Raw genomic sequence first — 19400 nt, forward strand, 5'->3', positions numbered from 1 at the left:
TCATGATGGAGGAGGGCAGGCCCCTGCGCCAGGAGGACTGGTGACTTTATAAGTAGGGAAATGGCCCACATGCACAGGGAAGAGGCCATGTGAACACACAGACACACACACACATGCGCATGCGCACACACACACACACACACACGAGACGGCTGTGTGAGGACATAGGCAGAGCCCGCAGCAACGTGCCACACACCCAGGGCCTGCCACAGCTGCCAGAAGCTGCAAGAGGCAGATGAGGATCCTCCTTGAGAACTTGGGAGGGAGCATGGTCCTGCTGGCACCTCAACATCAGACCACAGAGCTGGGAGGGAATAAACTCCTGCTGTTGAAAGTGCCCTGGTGTGTGGTCCTGTGTTCCAGAAGCCCCAGTCTTTTAGCCTTTCATAATGGCCTGGGCCTTAATTCACGAGAAAGGCCATGTGTGTGAGTCCTGAAGCCCTCCGTTTTCCTCCTTGGCCAGGTGATGCCACACCAGGACGTCCCCACATCCCATGCTGTTCTAGGATGCATCTTTTTGGGTGTGAACAAAGCACTTTGTAGGAAAATAATAGTGATGATGACAACTTAGTGAATCTTGGCACAGCCTAATATGCTGTGTTCCCTGAGGACCCCTCCTCCCCTCTGTCCTCCTCCCTCCCAGCCTCTCCCCTCTGCCTCCTCCTCTTTTTTCTCCTCCTCTCCCTCCATTGTCCCTCCACCCCTTCCTCCTCTCCTCCCTTCCCCCCTCCTCCCCTCTCTTCTATCCTCCTCTCCTTCTCCATCCCTTCCCTCCTTTCTTCCTCCCCATCTTCCCCTCCTTCCTCCTCCCCCTCCCTCCTCCTCACCCCCTCCTCCATTTCTCTCTCCCCCCTCCCTCCTCTCCAGGCAGGGGGCCCTCCCCCCAGACCACCCTCTCATGGCTGACATCGCCCCTGGAGAACATACCATTCTTCTACATTAGTTACATTAGATAGTAAAAAGCAAACATTGGCTGGTTTCTAATAATAGAAAAAATGAGATGTTACTGATACTCTAAGAAGTTATATCAGAGGAAGATTGAACCAGAGCCTGCCATGTCAGTGGTAAATATGTTTTCTCAAATGAAAACGGGAAAATCTCTCTCAACATTTGAATAGGAAATATATAGAAATAGAAATAAATAATTTCATTTTTCAATGAAAAATCTCTGTTAATGAAAACCCAAAGGTATTATTTGCAGAAAGCTTCACGAGGTGGAAGGATTCTTTTGCATTCATTTGCTATTTATATTGATATCAGTACAAAACCAATTTTAATTGCTGAAAAACTAATGAATTCAGTTTAGTGGAAGTATGCTCAGAAATGTTGGATTTACAAGCTGAGGACAAAAGCTGTCCTTTTTTTTTTTTTTTTTTTTTTTTTAATAATCAAGTGAGCCCAGCTAATTAAACTAAAAGAAAACAATCCAGGGGGCTGTTCCAATCCCTGTATTTATTAAGAGGTTCTCAAAGCAATACCTGATTACACTGAGTTTATAATTGGATGTGAAATATTTAAATTCATAGAGAGTTATACTGATAATTAAGCACTAGGTTGGAGACATTGGGTCAGCTGTACCAAGTTGCTGACAGATTCTGTGGTTTGAGGGCAAAATGTCAAGGAATGGGAAAGAAGAATGTTTCTGTACTCCTCTCCCCCACTGCCAGCCTTGAGCAGCTGCGCTTGCATGGCTGGGACACGCTCCCACAGTGCCTGATGACGTGGTGCTCTGAGGGCAGGTGCCTGCTTGTTCACAGCAAACGCCTGCAGGTGGAAGGCCAGCCACTGAGGAGAGCCTGGGGCAGGGGGCTCTGTGGAAATCAATTATTGCAGCATTTACCTAGTAAGTGTAATGTCACTTAGAAAAATGAAGTCTGTACGTCTTCAGGACACAATGACAGACGGTGTAATGACCTGCACAGATAAGGTCGCAGCAGAACATGTTTGTGAAGGACTTCCTTGTTCTCACGGCCCCCATCCCCAGACTTAGCCACGGAGAGCACGGTCCCGGAGCGCTCGGAATGGGTTTTCTGTGTCCACCAGAGGAAGGCTTCCAGGACAGGAGCATGGGGTACTTAGGCTGCTGGCGAGCCAGAAAGAGGATTGATGCTTTAAAGAATATGAAGAATTCTCTTCAATGTAGTGTAAGCTGATGCCCCGAAGTGGGCATCCCTCAGTGAGGGGTTATCTTACTCTCAAGCTTTGCTCGGGCTCCACAGTAATAAAATCAGGACAAAAAATTCGTATCCAGCTCTGGTCAGTATCACGTGAGTGACAGCTTTGGTTCTAGGGATAGAATAGTAAGAAAAATCATACACTGATTGCCCTTTTAAAAATATTTACAAACATATATATACACACATATTTATAAATTTTAAGGTGTGATTTCTTGAGCTGGATTCACAAATCTCAGTGATGTAAAAGAATGTGAAAAGTCGAATCATGTTAACAAAGCAAATTTTATTCCTATAGAATAGCTTCTTTGAAATGAATTTAACGTATTTGACAAACCTCCCTTTATTGAGTGAGCAGAGTCCAAGCTAAGAACGGTTCCTTTTTTTTTTTTTTTTTCAATTTTTATTTATTTGAGAGAGAGAGCACAAGCTGAGGGAGAGGGGAAAGCAGGCTCCCCTGCCGAGTGAGTGGGGAGCCTGACATGGGGCTCACTCCCAGGACCCCGGGATCATGACCCAAGCTAACAGCAGACGTTCAACCATCTGAGCCACCCAGGCACCCTAATAACTGTTCTGACATCACAGTTCTTCCAGCCGTGCTGCCCAGCCCTCCCTCTGACTGTCTCATAGGCGAGCATAGGCATTGCTGTCCTGTTTTTACTGACTAGAAGCTGTCATCTCCTACCGTGTGCAGTGCCTGGTTCTCTGAGAAGCCTGCTCACTGTCCAGGTCCTACGTCCTAGCCGGCTGAGTCCGTTCAGGCGGCTGTAAGAAAAACACCATAGATTGGGGGACGGGGGTGCTTAGAGCCAATAGACATTTATTCCTCGCAGGTGGAGAGGCCAGAAGTCCAAGGTCAGGGTGCCAGTCTGGTCGAGCTCTGGTGAAGGCCCCCTCTGGGCTGCGGATGGGACCCTCCTGCGGTGCCTGCACATGATGAAGGGCCACAGAGCTCTCGGGAACCTCCCTCATCAGGACACTGATCCCATTCCTGAAGGCTCCGCCCTGATGACCTAATCACCTCCCAGAGCCCTGGCCTCCTAATCCACCACTGGCATTAGATTTTTAGCACATGAATTTGTGGGGGGAGTACCCAGGCAGAGGGTAATGCAGGCCTTCGAGAACCTTCTGGAACCAGAGAGGAATTGTGTATCACATCCTCTCCTGTAGTTCATGCTCCTCTTGTGGCAGCCACCTTCTGACATGGGTGCTCGTGTCACAGTCTGGAAGAGAAGAGCTATCACTGGTGGCCTCATGTCACAAGTGATGCTTGATGCAGAGGTCCACGGAGCAACTTCTCAATGCATGCCTTTGTGGGTGTACAGGACCATGCGTGCACACGCACCTGGTGGTCTGATAGGCCTAGTTACCTGTTCACAGGTAACTCACCATGGTGTGAAACTTAGTGGAAACCATCAGATTTTGCTGAATCCCTGTCACTTTGCTTTTGTCACACATTCTTACACAGAGTCATGTTCTAGCATGATTTTTCTCCTGGGTATCCTTTGTGTTAACAGAAACTCCTTTTTTTCTGCCTATTTTTCCATCTCATCAAGTTCTTTTTTAAGTTTTCGCTCCATCTACCTAGCTGCTGCCCTCCCTACCAGGCACCACCCCAAAATGAATGAGGTGCCTCATTGATGTCATCAATATCAAAACCGAAAGTGCCTGTCATTCTGAGCGCAGGGCCTCACTGTGTCTTCCCAGATCTGAGAACGCCCTGTACGCAGCTGGGTGCCTATTCCACAGACCCTGGGGCTGGGCCGCAGCTCTCTCTGGGAGGCTGCGGAAAACCGTCAGAGTCACCAGAAGGAGAAGATGCTCAAGACTCACCTCCTGAGCTCCCCGCTGGGGGCTGGAGAGATGGCTCTCCGCTGTGCCCATCAGCTTCACCACATGTCCCTAACTTTCCTTGCCAACATCAAGGTGAATTACGGGGTTGCTTTTTATGAATCATGCTTTAGAATCAGACATATTTAATGATTCATGATAGAGACAAAATCCAACTACAGGTGTCCGAAATGCCCAAGTTTTTAGTATTACTTTTTAAGAAGTCTCCGTATTCCTGCACAATGAAATGCGTTTTCCCTTTTGTCAGTATCTGTTAAATGTTTAGGCAACAAAATTGTTTTTTTTTTCTTAGTGTTCTTTTTTTGTCTTCTTTTAGGTGGTACCTTGAGAAATTTGAAGATTACCCAAAATTCAGAAAAATTATAATCCCATTTTTGTTTTAAGTTCATTGTCAGTGGAATGATGTTGGACTTGAAACATTCCATGCTATTTCTCTAAGGATTATGGAAATGAATCCTGTCTCTGTCATTTTCCTGCTACTTCACCTTTTTCAAGATTTGCCATAGGAATTTTTTTCTTAGTGAACTTGTAAGCTACTGAATAATACACTAATCAGACTCAAATGCAAGTTGATATATCAGGCTGCATACTAGGTTGAGAATCTGGAACTCTGGGGCATTCCAGCTGACCATTTCTCTGATTTTGGAGTCTCCTCTTTTGACTGCATGCAGCTAAGTGTGCAAGACCAGGATTACAAGCCATCTCTGGTGGCCTCTGCGGACTGAAACATCTCACTGCCCCTCGTACAACCTGTTCTAGCCACGAGTTCAAGGCCAAAGGCGATGTTGCTCCCTCCCCTGATAAAGCCAGGACCCCGCTGGGCCAGGGGTACCCACAGTGTGGTCACAGCCCCAGGAAAGTGCCCAGGTTCTCACTGTGGGGCAGAGAACTCGGGGCAAGGAAGGAGAGACCCAGGAGGCCCAGCCAAGTCCTGGAGAAAAGGCATCTGGAACTTTGAAAGTCACCTGGCTCCCCAGGTGACTCCACTGCAGGGTGAGGTGCTGGGTGCACTCATAAGGGGTAAGCTGCTCTGTCCGCCACTGTAAGATTTCTTAGAGGTCCCCAGTGCAGTGGGGAGCCCCATTATGCTGATTGCCATGGACATCAGTAGTCTCGGTTTAAGATGATTATTGTTCCTTCTAGGTGGAAGTAGGATGTCATAAGGCATTTTTTTAAAGTACCCTCAATATTGCAAAAACAATATCTCGAAACAATTTCTTACTCTAGATGCGCTTGAAAGGTCCACAGAGATGAATGGCAGTAATAACAATGTACCATGTATTGCCAGATATTTAAAAGTAATCTCCATCCAGGAGGCTGTTAAATCCTGGCCATTCAGTGAAGCTCTGATGGACGCACAGCGGAGGTCCCCTCCTGCCCAGGGACAGTGCTGCCTGGGTGGCCACCACTTCCGCAAAGTGGGGGGACCACAGGAGCAGGCAAAGGAGCAGACTGGTCACTCTGGTCCCCAGACGCTGCTCAGTGGGTGGCGGGGGGTGTCTAGAGCACCCCAGGAGCTCCCTTCCTCGTGAGGTTTTACGTAGAAGCCGTGTTCTCGGTGTTAGTGATCTTTAGAGTCTCCTGTGATTTCGGAAATCACAGAAAACTTGTCCGATACAGCTATGCTTCATTTTACCTGGACACACCATGTTTTTGAAGAGAAATTTTGTTATTGAATGACCCTTTTTCAACTGCTTGAAAACACAAAGCAATAAATATTCTGGATCTCCTCAGGAATACTCAGAATGCTGAGCATGTCACGATCGATCGGGACTGCTGTGCTCTCTGGAAGGTGCACGAGTGGGAGCAGGATGTTGGGCTGAGAGCCGGGATCGCTTGCCTGGAATGTTCCTTCTGTGTGTGAGCAGCACAGGCCCCGGCCCTTTGTGTTCCCCCAGGCTTTGCTGCGCCCTTCCTGCTTTGCCAGCCACGCTGCGTGCACAGTTGATAGGAAGACTCCCTGTTCTATCTTGTCTTCCTGCCCTCTGTTTCCTAAAACCTGTAGCTTAGCAAACTGCCACCAATTACTGCGTTAATTACTATACGGAGATTAATAAACTTACATAAAGTCCATTTGTTTTGTCCTCCGCTTGAGACTCCCCTCTCTACATACTCCTTCAGGAAGTCCAGGCAGGAGCATGGTCTTGAGCCCCCACACCTGCTTCCCTCCAGTGTTAGCAGTCTCGCAGTGTCCTGTCCTGTCGGGTTCTTGGCAGGGCTGCACAACGAACACTCTCCATGTGGATCTCGTGCATTTCTGTTATTCCTAGATGTTTGACGTTTTGTTCATCATGACTGACACTGCGTCCCCAAATGCATTTTATAACTAGGATAAATCAGAACTATTGATGTTTGCGTGTTTGGCCCATCTAGCCATGCTGCTGGAAGTTATTCTGTGAATTCCTACCATTTTCTTTGGTGGTTCTCCGGTTTCCTAGCTTCGTGGTCATACCATTTGCAAACATGTCAAGTTCTTGTTTGGCAGTATTTGAAGCTGTTGCTTTCGTTGTTGTTTGCTTCTTATGTTAGCAAGAAATTCGAGAACAATACTGAAAAAAGAGATGACTGTCAGGATTCTTGTGTGATTTTAACAGGAATGCCTCTCTTTGAGATTGCTGTTTGGAGTTTTTTGTTTTGTTTTGTTTTGTTTTGTTTTTGGCATACTTATTGGTCTGTTTTCTACTTTGGCCAATGGGATTGGTTGTTTTTTTGTTTTGTTTTGTTTTGTTTTTGTTTTTGTTTTTGTTTTGCCTTAAAAGCTATGGTATTTCTTTTGAGATTTACACAGGTACTCCATACAGATCAGAAATGAGAAGAGGGTTTGACAGCAGGTGCAGAGAGGGTGGCAACCTGAGAACACACCACCTGGACACTCTGATCTTGTGGGTTGTTTTCTTCATTAGATAGTCTCAGTTTATCTTGTTTTACTCTAATTTTTGTTAGGGTGATTTCCTCTGTATCTTCTAACTTCATATCTGCTTTTATCTTATTTTCACTCTTCTCATTTAGGGGAGATCTTTTCATTGTACTCCTAACTGCTTAGGAGGAGTGCCTCATTCAGCTGCTTTCTTAACAGGTGTATTTTCAGCTTTTAAGGTTGTGTGCTTCTGCTAAGTGACACTGACTGCATTTCCTGGAGTTTAATGACCTTCCTCAAATTATGATCCTAAGTGGTCTCTAGCTGTTCTTCCCAGGTTTGCTTTGATCTCAGTGTTTCTAGGATATTAATTTTTACTTGGGTGCTTTTTACTTTTCAACCATTTGGGGGATTTCATTGAAAAGCTTTTTAGTTCTTTTTCACACCTGTGAATATAGTAGAGCCTGTCTGCTGTGAAGTCTCTCCTCCATGGATTTGCAGTTTCCTTCTGTAGCCTCAAGCCTTTTATGATGATGACAAGGCCATTTTCTAAAGTTGCTGCTGTTTGTGCTGTGGTTTGTTAGTTCAGGGATAGTGATCATATTGTTAAAACTCTCTGCAACCTTATTTTTCTTCCATGTCAAATTTTCCTTGTATTTCTAAGAGTTTCTGCTTTGTGTTTTGAGGCTGGCATTCTGCAAAACTTTTATGTATCCCTGTTACCAATATAAGATCATCTTCCTGCTGAATGCTGCTCGCCTGGGCTCCGAATTTGATGAGAATACCACAACACTGCTGCTACCATTGGCAAATCCATCCAGCTTTTCCCAGCCCTCTCGAGGGTTCAGGTGTCATTTGTTTGGTTGTCTTTAACAACATGATAAACAGACTTTGCCATTGAATAAGTGGGCTGCAGTTCCCCCACTAGCTGCTATATTGAGATGTTCTTTTATCTTTTTTCCTGTTTTTATTATTTGTTTGCAACTTCCTTTTTTTCTTATGTTTCCTATAGTGATTTAGAAAGGTATTTCCTTAAAAAAATTAGGAATGGTTTTTATAGTTTTTAGAAATATACTTAAAAGCTTGCAATTTAATACGATAAACTGAACATGTGTTTTCTACTCCCGCTCCTGATCCTGATGCGTTCCAATCACTGTGAAGGAATTGGAAGGCACAGGGGCTGATAAGGCAGGGCAGGAGCTGTGGCAATGGAGAGCCCGCAGTGTGCCCTACTGAAGTGGCAGGTCCTAATGCCACAGATGACGTAAGGAGATGAAATGCACACCTCGAAACGGCCAACTGGGCACTGTTCTCTGCTCTGAGTACAGAGCACTCCTCAAATAGCACATAAAACCCAGAAGATATATATACACACACACACACACACACACACACACACGTTTCAGGGAAAACATAGTAGGAGTGAGGTTGGAGTAGGAGCAAGGGACCTTTCATGCATAAAAATTAGCTATTTGGGGAGAACCAGGATATCTAGCTATTGGCATCCCAGAAAAAAACATTCTCCACATTTTGGTCCTTAGGGATCCACCAGTGGTAGTAGCTAGCCACCTTCTGCCTTGTGTTGTGTGAGAGTCTGAGGAGGCATGGTCTCCTCAGGTGCATGGTCTCCTCGGATACAGGCTCCCTCTCAGCTTTTCTGGGGCTTTTTCAGAAATGTTCACCAATGACCAAGAATCACCAGATACTTAGAAAAATCCGCGTTATGAAAGAAAAGTAAATGCCTCTGGAGAGAACATCATTCCACAAGCAAAAGGGAAATGTTTTAGAAAAAAACTGTAACATCAGGGGCATTGGACATGAGCAGGTGAGTGGACAGAGAGACACAGTGCCCTGGAATACGACCCAGCAATGGACAGGAATGGACCACTGGCATGATGGACAAATTGCATATCTGATAAGAGTTCCACATCCAAGTACATAAAGAATTCTCTGATTCCAACAATAAAAATTTTAGAGCACACACACTGCTAGTGGGAATGTACAATGGCAGTTCGATGCAAATATTTCATTCCCAGGTAATTACCCAAGAGAAATGAAAGCATGTATCTACACGAAGACTTCTGCATGAATGTTCATAGCTTTATTTGCAACAGCCAAAAGCGGGAAACAATGCAATTGTCCTTCAGCAGGGGAATGACTAAGCATATTGTGGTATGTCCATACAATGGGATACTCCTGGCTGTAAGGGAGGAATGTACTCTTAGCGGCAACAGAATGACTGTATCTCAGCATCACCATGCTGACTAAAAGCCAGGCAAGAACACAGACTGTATTGTGTAGGGTTAGTGTTCGCCTACAGATGGGGACAAGGTGGGGAGGTTTACAAAAGGGCAAGAGGACATTTGGGGCTGATGCTCATTATCTTGTCTGTGTGATGATTTCACATCTATAGGCATCAAATCATGCAGTTTAAATATACGCAGTTCCTTAAATGTCCGTGACACCTTTTCAATGTTTTAAAGACACAAGTTTACTTTAGCCCTACAGTAACAGGATGCAATGAGAACAAAATCATCTGAGAACAGTGAATCAAGAAAATAAGAAAACAAACGTGGTAAAAGAGGTAGAGGGTATAATCAGGTTTATCCTAGAAAATATAACAAAAGGCCAAGAACCAAGAAACTCGAGATCAATTAAGACGTCCAACATCTGGTTTGTGGATGTTCCAGAAAAGCACTCTCTCCCTACTTGTGTGACGGGGATGATTTCAGACACTTCTCTCCACAAAAGCTGATCAGAGGTTTGCTTCAAGGTGACCCTTGAGACAAAGTGGGCTGGCTAGAACTGCCAGACCTGGTTATCTTTGTGGGGAAGGAAGGAAGCAAGTGATTCACTGGAGAATGATACAGTGTTTGCAATTTGAGAGGAAACACAAAAGAGTAATATCTGTGGAAAGCACATGTGTAGTAAAAGTGAAAATCTGCATTGGAGACATATTAAAGCCCAGGACCATGGTTGTCTTTGAAGGCGAGGGGAACTGAGTCTAGGTGATGTCAGTGTTCTGTGATGGGCGTTTCTTGTTGGTTTGAGAACTCTGAAGCAAATGTATCAAATCCATTTTTTTAAGATATTACTATTTATATTGGGTGGTTGTGTTATATTCTGTAGTTTTTGTTTGTTTTTTAAATATTTTATTTATTTGTTCATGAGAGACGCAGAGAGGCAGAGACACAGGCAGAGGGAGAAGCAGGCTCCATGCTGGGAACTCGATGTGGGACTCGATCCCAGGACCCCAGGATCACGCCCTGAGCTGACGGCAGACACTCAACTGCTGAGCCACCCAGGTGTCCCCATACTTTGTAGTTTTATGTATTGTTTATTTCTTAATTTAAAAAAAAGTGGTGATAGAGAAGGGCCATGGAGCCTAAATTGTGAGGAGTGAAGTTGGAATGTATAAATCAGAGGGAGGGATGGGACAACAAGGTAGGGCTGTCCCACGGATCAGAGTGGGACCCTGAGAGCCCCACGCAGGCGCCTGCGGCTGCCTTCCTATTATTGGGATAGAGCCTGCAACACATCTGTTGCCCTGGTTATTGTGATTCGGGCTTCCAGGTGGCACCAGGAGCTCCTTGGCCCCTCTGCAGGCTGACGGGGTGGAGGGGGAGTTAAATGAGATAAATACTACATCCCCTGCATCCTGGGACCTGAGGGAGGCCCGCAGGGGCAGGTCACCCAGGGGATCTCTGGAGCAGCTTGTGGCCCACATGGTCAGGCTCCACATTGGACAAGGCTGATCAAAGGCAAAATACGGTTTTGTCCACAGGAGATCTTGGCCTTGTGTGGAGACAGAGGTGCTGTGAAAATATAACCTGATGTTTGCGTTGTGGAAACTTAAAAGGACAGAGAGCCCTCACGTCTGCTCAGAGAGGGTAGAGTATTTGTATGATTGGGGAGAAACAGTCTGGGCACAAGTCATACCTGTAGGGCCCAGAATGTGGAAGAGCAAGGAGGCCTCCTGGGGCTGCGGGGGAGGACGTCACACCCACCCACGTGGGTGCTCCCCGGGGGGGGCGGGTGGCCATGGGGAGACGCGGTGCGAGGGAGATGGCTGGGGAGTCTGGAGGAGAGAAAAATGAGGATTGGAATTAATGAAGTGCAAATTTTAGGAATCACATTTGTGACATTCATCATCCCTGGACTTAGAATTACTGAGAGCTTTCCTTTATAGTCACAGCTCAGAAGTGTTTATCCTATGGACTGAACTACAAGTGTGTTGTTGGAGGATTTGGAGGCATTTTCTCACACATGAAGTATAGACCGTAATACCGTAAGAAATTCCAATTCAAGCTGGCAGGCAAAACATAATTCAGGCTTAAGGATTTATTGTATTTAAAAAGAAAGTAAAAAAAATAAAAATAAATAAAAAACAAAAAGAAAGTAAAATTTCAGTTTGAATAATAATTTCATTTATGAATAAATAATATTTTCATTCATAAATTTTGTGAATGAATGAATAACATTTTCATTTATGATATAATACTCTATGAATGCTGGTGAATAATATTTTTGAAATATATTTGAAAGCATTTATGAAATATTCTTGAAATATATTTGAAATACATTTGAAAATATTTATGAATAAATAATTTCATTCATGAAATAATGTCATTTTCAAAGGCTTGGCATTGCAAAGAATGGAATGCACACACAAGAGTCGTTAATACACTGTTGCCCCACTTGGCTCTTTCTGAGGACAGTGCAGCTGGTCAAGCCATGAAGACAGGTTTGTTTGTTTTTTTTTCCATGAAGACATTTGATGATTCATAACCCAAGGGGTCACTGGCTCCTACATCAGCTGGCTTTGCACATAGTTCTTTGATGTGAAAAGTTGAAATCTATAAAAATACATTCTAAATATGTAGTGGCCAAAATACGAAGATTTTCTCAGTAACACTCAAGAGTCAGAGTTATACTATGATACTATGTACATAATGTATATATACTATTTATACTACTATACTATGTGTATATATACATTATATATGCACACTGTAGTTATGGGTACTATACTATGTTACAATACTTCATTAAATTTTTTCACATTTACATCAAAATGTATAAGTTTGTTCAAAGTGAAGGTTCTCCAGGTACAGTGCAAACTGGTTGGACCAGAAAAAAAGCGAATATTATTAACTAAAAATGCTATTTCAATTAACAATTTAGTAACAATCTTATTAACAAAATCGGCCCCTTGAAGTCCAAGACGCCGAATAATTACAACCTGCAGTAAGTGTGAGTCGGGGGTTGGTGGTTCCTCCAGCCTCCTCCTTCCTCTGCCCCCCACCCCCGCAAGGCCCACTGCCTTTGTTAATTTCCCATGTGGAACATGTGCCCCCACCCCCCACCCCACCCTCCTGGAGCAGCTCTTAGCCAGGATCTGACCTGTGACCCTGGCCTGCCCACCAGGCTCCCCCCACCCCCCCCCACCCCCCCGCTCCCGGGCAGGAGGCTGTTCTGCGGGGAGACAGCCTCGGGCTGCTGGGGCTGCAAGCTGTCCTCAGGGAGCCCGTGTCCCAACCGAATGGGTCAGGGCGCTGGCCCCCGGCCCGCTCCGCCTGGCTGCAGCCCTTCCTGGGGGTTGAGGGTCCCAGGGGAAGCAGGTGCATCCAGGCGCCCTGCTCCCTGCCCTGCTGACCCTCTCCACACCTGCAGCCAGGCTCTGAGAGCACCTCCCGCCACCCTTCAGCGTCCCCGGGGCCCCAGCGTTCGAGGAGGCGAGCTCCCAAGCTTGTGGGCAGCCCAGCCTGTCTCTGGAGGCCACGGGACTGCTGCAGGGCTGAGGGAAGGCCGGCAGGAGGCAGGTGAAGTCAGCATTCCAGAGATGGTCCCCATCTTCCAATCGCCAGCAGCAGGCGACTTCCCATCCCGCCCCATCGCCTCCCCTCCACTGGCTCAGAATCCCCCCAGCACCCCTTGGGCTCAGTTCTGAAGCTTCTCCCCGCTTGGCTCTTCCCAGGGACTTCTCTCCACCCTTGCCCTGCTGTTCACCCGCGGGCTCATCCCCCAGCCAGGCTGCGGGCACAGCCTCAGGCGCCTGCGCTCTCCGCTCAGGGGCTGCCCTCTGTGGGAAGGCTATACCATACCCACCGCTGTTTTGGTCAAAGTGGAAATGCACCAAGACAGAGACCTATTGACCCCTCCTCAGAGGACGTTCCCCCAGGGCCAAGAGTGCATTCAGCACCATGTACTGAGCACGGACTGTGCCAAGCACCCCTGCCAAGCACGATCAGAGGAGCTTCCGCAGGGGCACAGCAGGACCAGCCCCTGCCCAGGGGCCCTGACAGGCAGGAAACAAGTAGCTAAAATAATGGCCAGTAGGAACAAGTGACAAAAATACACGCAAGGCCAGGTGAAGGGATTATGACCCTTGGTGGTGGCTGAGCCTCCATCCCAGGCCATCGTGGTGGCCAAACCCTGATCAGTGTGCTCCAGCCCTGTCCCCATGTTGCCCTCCTGGGGACGCACTCCCCTGAGCCCTGCTGCAGCACGCCCAGGCTTCATCCGGGTGCATTCCTTCCAAAATCCTCCAGCAACTTCCATCTCTACTGGATCCGGGGGCATTTTCTGCTCTGGGTTTCAAGGCGCTGCAGTTTGGATTACTCCGCCTCCTATTCCATCTGGAGACTGCCCTGCCCTGCGGGGCAGGACCGTGCATGACAGCACAGAGAAGACAAGTGCAGGAGGGGCTGCAGAGCCCTGAGTCAGCTCCCGCAGGCGGAGCCTCACCCACCCCAGTGGCCGGCCAGGCCAGCAGTGCTCTGACTTGTGCAGTCACTGCCCGGAGTCAGGGAAAGCACTTCCAGCTCTACAACACACATTTGAATCAAGTCTTTACAAAATTTAGATTCAAATCCACAGTCCAGACGTCTACTTATATTTTAGAACATTTGGGGGAAAAACGAATCAAATATGATGCAAACAGATGGAGAATTCATTAGAGATAAAGTCACATCTTGCTTTTTTTTTTTTTTTTTCCTGGAGATATCTGGTGGCTGTTTGAGGACCTGGGTATGCTGCCCTCCAAAGCCCCGCCCTTTGGAGCCTTACACCAAATTCTCACAAGGAATGGCACTGGGCCATCCAATCATGGCCACCGTGCTGGAACTTCCTCTTCTTTTCTTTTTTTTTCTTTGCTTGCCTTTTCTTTTCTTTTTTTCTTTTCTTTCCTTCTCTTTTTTTCTTTTCTAAGATTTTATTTGAGAGAGAGCAAGTGAGAGTACAAATAGGGGGAGTAGCAGGGGGAGAGGGAAAAGCAGACTCCCTGCTGAGTGGGGAGCCAGCCATGGGACTTGATCCTTGACCCTGGGATCATGACCTGAGCCGAAGGCAGACACTTAGCCTACTAAGCCACCCAGGCACCCCCACGCTGGAAGCTTCAATCTGTGAGTCAGAGACGCCCCAGTGCCAGGCACTCTGGCAACCTTGGACAGCACGGAGCCCTCATTTTAACTGTGTCACCACCGCATCTCCAGGTGTCTTGGGCCACCTGGTGCACTGCCCATCCTGCTTCTAACACTGGTTGCACCTCCTTCTGCTCTTCCTCCCTCCGGTTCAGCTGCCTCTCTCCCTGCCCTGATGTAGGCCCTCTCCTTCCCCCGGATCCCTGGCTTGACTTCCCATCATGCTCCAACCTGGCCCATGAGTGTGAGTTTCAGGAGGCGTGGATGAGCCGTTCCCTGGAGGACACCTCGCCCGGGACCATGGCCCCAGCTCCAACGTAGTGTGGACTGCTAGGACAGGCAGAGTGCTAGGAGTCACTGGGCTGAGTCCTGGCTGCACAGTCTCCTACTCATGTGACCCTGAGCAAGCCACCCCAATTCTGTGCCTCCGTTTCCTCATTTGCGAAGCAAGGATAATAATAACATTGGCCACCTGGCACAGGTGTGAGCGCTGAGTGAAATAACATTTGGAAAACTCTCAAACACTGTCTGGCACATGGGTGTATTTAAAAAACGTTAAAAGGTAATATTTGCATTATTGGAGAGCGTCAACATGGTGCCTTCAATTTCGCACCCAAATACTATTGGGATCACCCACTTATGAGAAAGCCGCTCTGCTCCCCCATGGTCTTAACTAGATTCTTTCTCAAGTCCATAAGCACCTTCACTTCCTTGTCTTGTGCTCTAAAAGTGACATTGTTCCATGCAATGCCTTCACATGTTTAGCCAAGTATCTGGGGATCCCATGTCCTAGTCCAGTTAACATGTAGAATTAACCATTGCATCTCCTCCTGGCAAAGGTGGTGGGAAGGTTGTGATTACGTGTTTGTGATTATGATACATAAGATTGTAACACCCACCTTGTGAGGCAGTGCTCCCTAGGTGGCTTCTTCAAAGCCACGTTGAAAGCCGCCCTCCAGAGAAGGCCACAGGGCAAGCAGCTGAGAGTGGCTCCGGCAGACTCCCAGCAAGACACGGAAGCTCTCTCCCACACCCGCCAATACTGCCAACAACCTTAGGATCTTGGAAGCGGATCCTTTCCCAGTAGGGTCTCTGCTGAGACCCCAGCCCCCCTGAAACTTTGTCTGCAGCCTGGAGAGACCCATGCAGAAGACCCGGTTAAGCTGTGCCCACCCTCCCAGGCCTCAGAAACCCTGAGGTCATAAATGTGTGTGGCTTTACACCTCTAGGTTTGTGTTGCCACCAAGATACAACAACAGATAACTAATGGAATTATAAGGTATATGATGGTTTGCTCTTTCTGAAAACCACAATTTCCCAGGGTCAGAAAGCTCAAAATGGCTAAGGTGAATAGCCATGTGTCGGGATGTCAGTGTTACCCCACAGAGAACAAGACCTTTCCTGTTGGAAGATGCCCTTTGGTCTGTCTGTCCTAACCTCACTGGCAGGAGAATGCCCTGGCCATATTGCTCTAGCTGTTTTGGGTCATTTCAATACTCAACATGTCAAAAGAAAATAAATGAAATGCTAACTCAGCAAAACTTTTGCCCTGGACTTCCAGGGCCTCACCGCAGAGTGATGGGATCCAACGAACACTATCAATCACCTGTACACCAGCTGAGAAACTGCTGAAAGTAGACCGATTTCCCAGGCTTTTTTTTTTTTTTCTTTCTCCCCTTTCCTCTAAAGAAAATGGGGCTGGAGGGGGCACCTGGGTGGCTCAGCAGTTGAGCGTCTGCCTTCAGCTCAGGGCCTGATCCCAGGATCTGGGATCGAGTCCCACATCAGGCTCCCCCCAGGAAGCCTGCTTCTCCCTCTGCCTGTGTCTCTGCCTGTCTCTCTGTGTCTCTCATGAATAAATAAATAAAATTTAAAAAAAAAAAAAGAAAATGGGGCTGGAAAGTCATATTTTTATCACTGCCAACTATCGGAATTCAAGGATAATATTTCAGAACGTTCACCTTTCCTTTATAAAAAGCCTCATCTCTGTCAAATATAATATAAACAAAATATTATATTGTTATTTCTTCAATGCCTGGTTCTGCTAAAGCAGTCAGTTTTTATGTAAAATGAATGACTATCTAATGGAGCAATATAACAATCCCTCCGCATTTAGGGGTGGGTCTAGACATCTGCCGGCAAATGGACAGGTATCCATCTGTGGGGCAGAGCATGAAGACTTAGACACCATTCAGCTGCATTCTGGAAGGATGGTGGGCCTCCTCCCACCAGGAAGTAGACAAGACTACCCACCTGGACCAGAGCATAGATGCTTGAGGGAGGGTCTCAGGGGGACTGGGTGTCCACACCATCCATGCAGCTAGTCCTGTGATGAGCGTTGTTTCTGCCCCGACTAGGAAAGGGGAGGTGGAACCTACACCCCCAGAAGGCTGATGCTGGCCCCAATTATTCCCTGTTTTAGAAGAGCCCTGACGACAGACAGCCCTCAGCCAGAGTACCTCTCCAACTTGACATTTCGTTTAGGGGGATGCTGGAAACTGAGTTGTTTCATGGATTACACTGGAAGAATGGGTTCTTCGGCCTCTACAAAAGAGTTGGTTAAGAAAGAATGACTGAAATTGTTAAAACTCCATGTTCTTTTTTTTTTTTTTTTTTTTTTTTAAAAAACTCCATGTTCTGAAGAGAATATTTGGGAAACCTTTCTGTGATGCTCAGAGCTGATTGAAAAGCACAGTCAGGGATCCCTGGGTGGCGCAGCGGTTTGGCGCCTGCCTTTGGCCCAGGGCGCGATCCTGGAGACCCGGGATCGAATCCCACGTCAGGCTCCCGGTGCATGGAGCCTGCTTCTCCCTCTGCCTGTATCTCTGCCTCTCTCTCTCTCTCTCTCTCTCTGTGACTATCATAAATAAATAAAAATTAAAAAAAAAAAAAAAAAAAAGCACAGTCACTGAAGGGTCCTTGGGCCAGACACAACCCCTGGTGATGTTAAAAGACATGTTACTTCTCCATCTTGCTTCTCTGATGCTCATCAGAGCTAAGCCAGGATGGAGATGAGGAGCAGCAAGCTCACGGTTGAGTTGCACAAGTCTAGATGAGTTTAGGAAGAGTCTGGCCTGGATTCCTGGGAATCATGAATTAAAGAGACATTTCAGAAAGCGAAGAGTTCATTAATTCCCAATGCTTAAGGAAGAAAATAATTGGAGTCTCTAGGGCCAGTGCTGCCTATTACACACTAACTGTTTCAGGGTCCCCTTAAGGATCTTGGACCAACAGCCACTCAGCTGTCATGCAGGGGGTGCCCCTGAGAGCAGACAGTGTCAACTACCAAAGTCCAACTAGAGACTGCGCCCAGCTCAAGCATCATCATCAAGCTGGACACTGATAGTCCTGGCCGCCACGTTCTTATCTGTAGATGTTGAGAAACATCTACAGATATCTCTGTTGCTATCTGCATATTACTGCTGTCTCCCCACGATGATGAGGACAGAGCCACCACTCTGTGCATCACTCACTGTACTGACATGGAGACGTGGTGGTCTTCGATGTCGCTGTCCTAGAAAGTAGTGGCCAATGGAGAATATGGGGAGCAGCTCAGGCACTTTTAACTTCTTGTTTGATAGAATTAAAAGCAAGCTGGTTCTATCAGAGAGCTAATGATTTTCTTTTTAAAAATCCAGCTGGCCTGGCCTGAAGCCCATATGGGGGGGTTAGGAATGTAGAAACATCTCAAATCTATTGGTATCTTAATCTTTGCAAAGTATTCAACAGTCCGAATTGTGCAAAGTATTCAACAGTCTGAATTGTTACTTCCCCCATTGCAAAGCAGCAAAATCTGTTCTCCAAGGATCCATGTGGCTAAGAAAACTCCATCCCCAACCAGGACCCCCTAAGGAGAGTCCCAATTATTCCCTATTTTAGGGTTGATCATCTGTCTAATTTGAAAGCATCTAAAAAAGATGTTACTTGGTATGAGTATCCTTCTCCATCACTTTTGAAAGATATGTTAAGGGAATGATTAGCTCGATCAGTCTAGAAATGTATTTCTCCCACAACGATAAGCCAATTCTTTCTGCTTGGAGGAAGAAATGTCTGCATTAGGCAAGAAATGTCTGCATTAGGCTCATGAAGAAAAAAATACCTGGGGAATAGGCATATGGAAAAGTGCTCAATATCACATGTCACAGGGAATCACAAATTCAGACCATCGTGAGATACCAGCACACACCCATTGGAGTAATCCAAATCCAGAGCACTGATGACACCCAATGCTGACGAGGATGTGGAGCAGAGGGAACTCTCATACATCGCTGGTGAGGGAAAACCTGTGCATGAATGTTTACAGCAGCTTTACTTAGAACTGCCAAAACTTAGACACACCCAAGATGTCTTCCAATAGGTGAGTGGGTAAAGAAACCGTGGGCCATCTGGACAGTGGGATATTATTCAGAGTGAAAAAGAAATGAGCTATGAAGCCACAAACAGGCCAGGAAGAAACTTGAAGGCATATCGCCAGGTGAATGGAGCCAACCTGAAAAGGCTACCTACTGTATGATTCCATGACATTCTGGAAAGACAGAACTTTGGAGAAAGTTGAAAGATCAGAGGTTGCCAGGGGTTGGGGGATTGGGGGGTTGGGGGAAGGGATGAATAGGTGGAGGATTTTCGGACCATGAAACTGTTCCGTATGGTATTATAATGATGGATACACATCACTATGCATTTGTCAAAGCCCATAGAGGGTCCAATGTGAAGAGTGACCCGTAATGTAAACCACAGACTTGAGTCAATAATGATGTTCTATTATAATAAAATTATCTCATTGTAATCATTTTTATTTCTCATGTAAAATTGAATCTATTTTAGTGATTCAGTTTAAATGCCATTTATATTTTGCTCTATTTGAATTATTACTATATTATTAATATCTCTAATCGTCACAAATGCACCACGCTAACAGAAGATGTTAGTAATAGAGAAACCATGTCCAGGGAGAGAAAGGTAGATGGGAAGGAACTCTACTTTCCCCTCAACTTCTGATGCTCTGAATTTCACGGGGCTGTGCTCCAGTGTCCTCCTGTTACAAGTGGTCAGGAAAGCAGACAGGTGACTCAGTGAGCTGCTTCCCAGGGCCCTCAC

General features: G+C 46.5%; 1 protein-coding gene across 6 annotated transcripts in view; it reads left to right on the plus strand.

Moving 5' to 3' along the window:
* SRD5A1 (steroid 5 alpha-reductase 1) overlaps positions 1 to 19400 on the plus strand; it is a 77339-nt gene that overhangs the window by 19740 nt on the left and 38199 nt on the right. For 4 of the 6 annotated variants that reach the window (XR_012000471.1, XR_003237862.2, XR_012000472.1 and 1 more), the window contains exon 5: positions 4342 to 5045. Coding sequence is in view for 2 of the 6 variants with exons in the window: in XM_026017647.2 (XP_025873432.1) it covers positions 4342 to 4408 (67 nt within the window). In the remaining 4 variants the exon portion in view is untranslated. Of the gene's footprint in view, positions 1 to 4341; positions 6099 to 19400 lie in introns of those variants that run through there. The other 2 variants (XM_026017647.2, XM_072752686.1) reach the window with 1 other exon arrangement.

Source organism: Vulpes vulpes, chromosome 3 (genome assembly GCF_048418805.1).
Source record: "Vulpes vulpes isolate BD-2025 chromosome 3, VulVul3, whole genome shotgun sequence".
NCBI lineage: Eukaryota > Metazoa > Chordata > Mammalia > Carnivora > Canidae > Vulpes > Vulpes vulpes.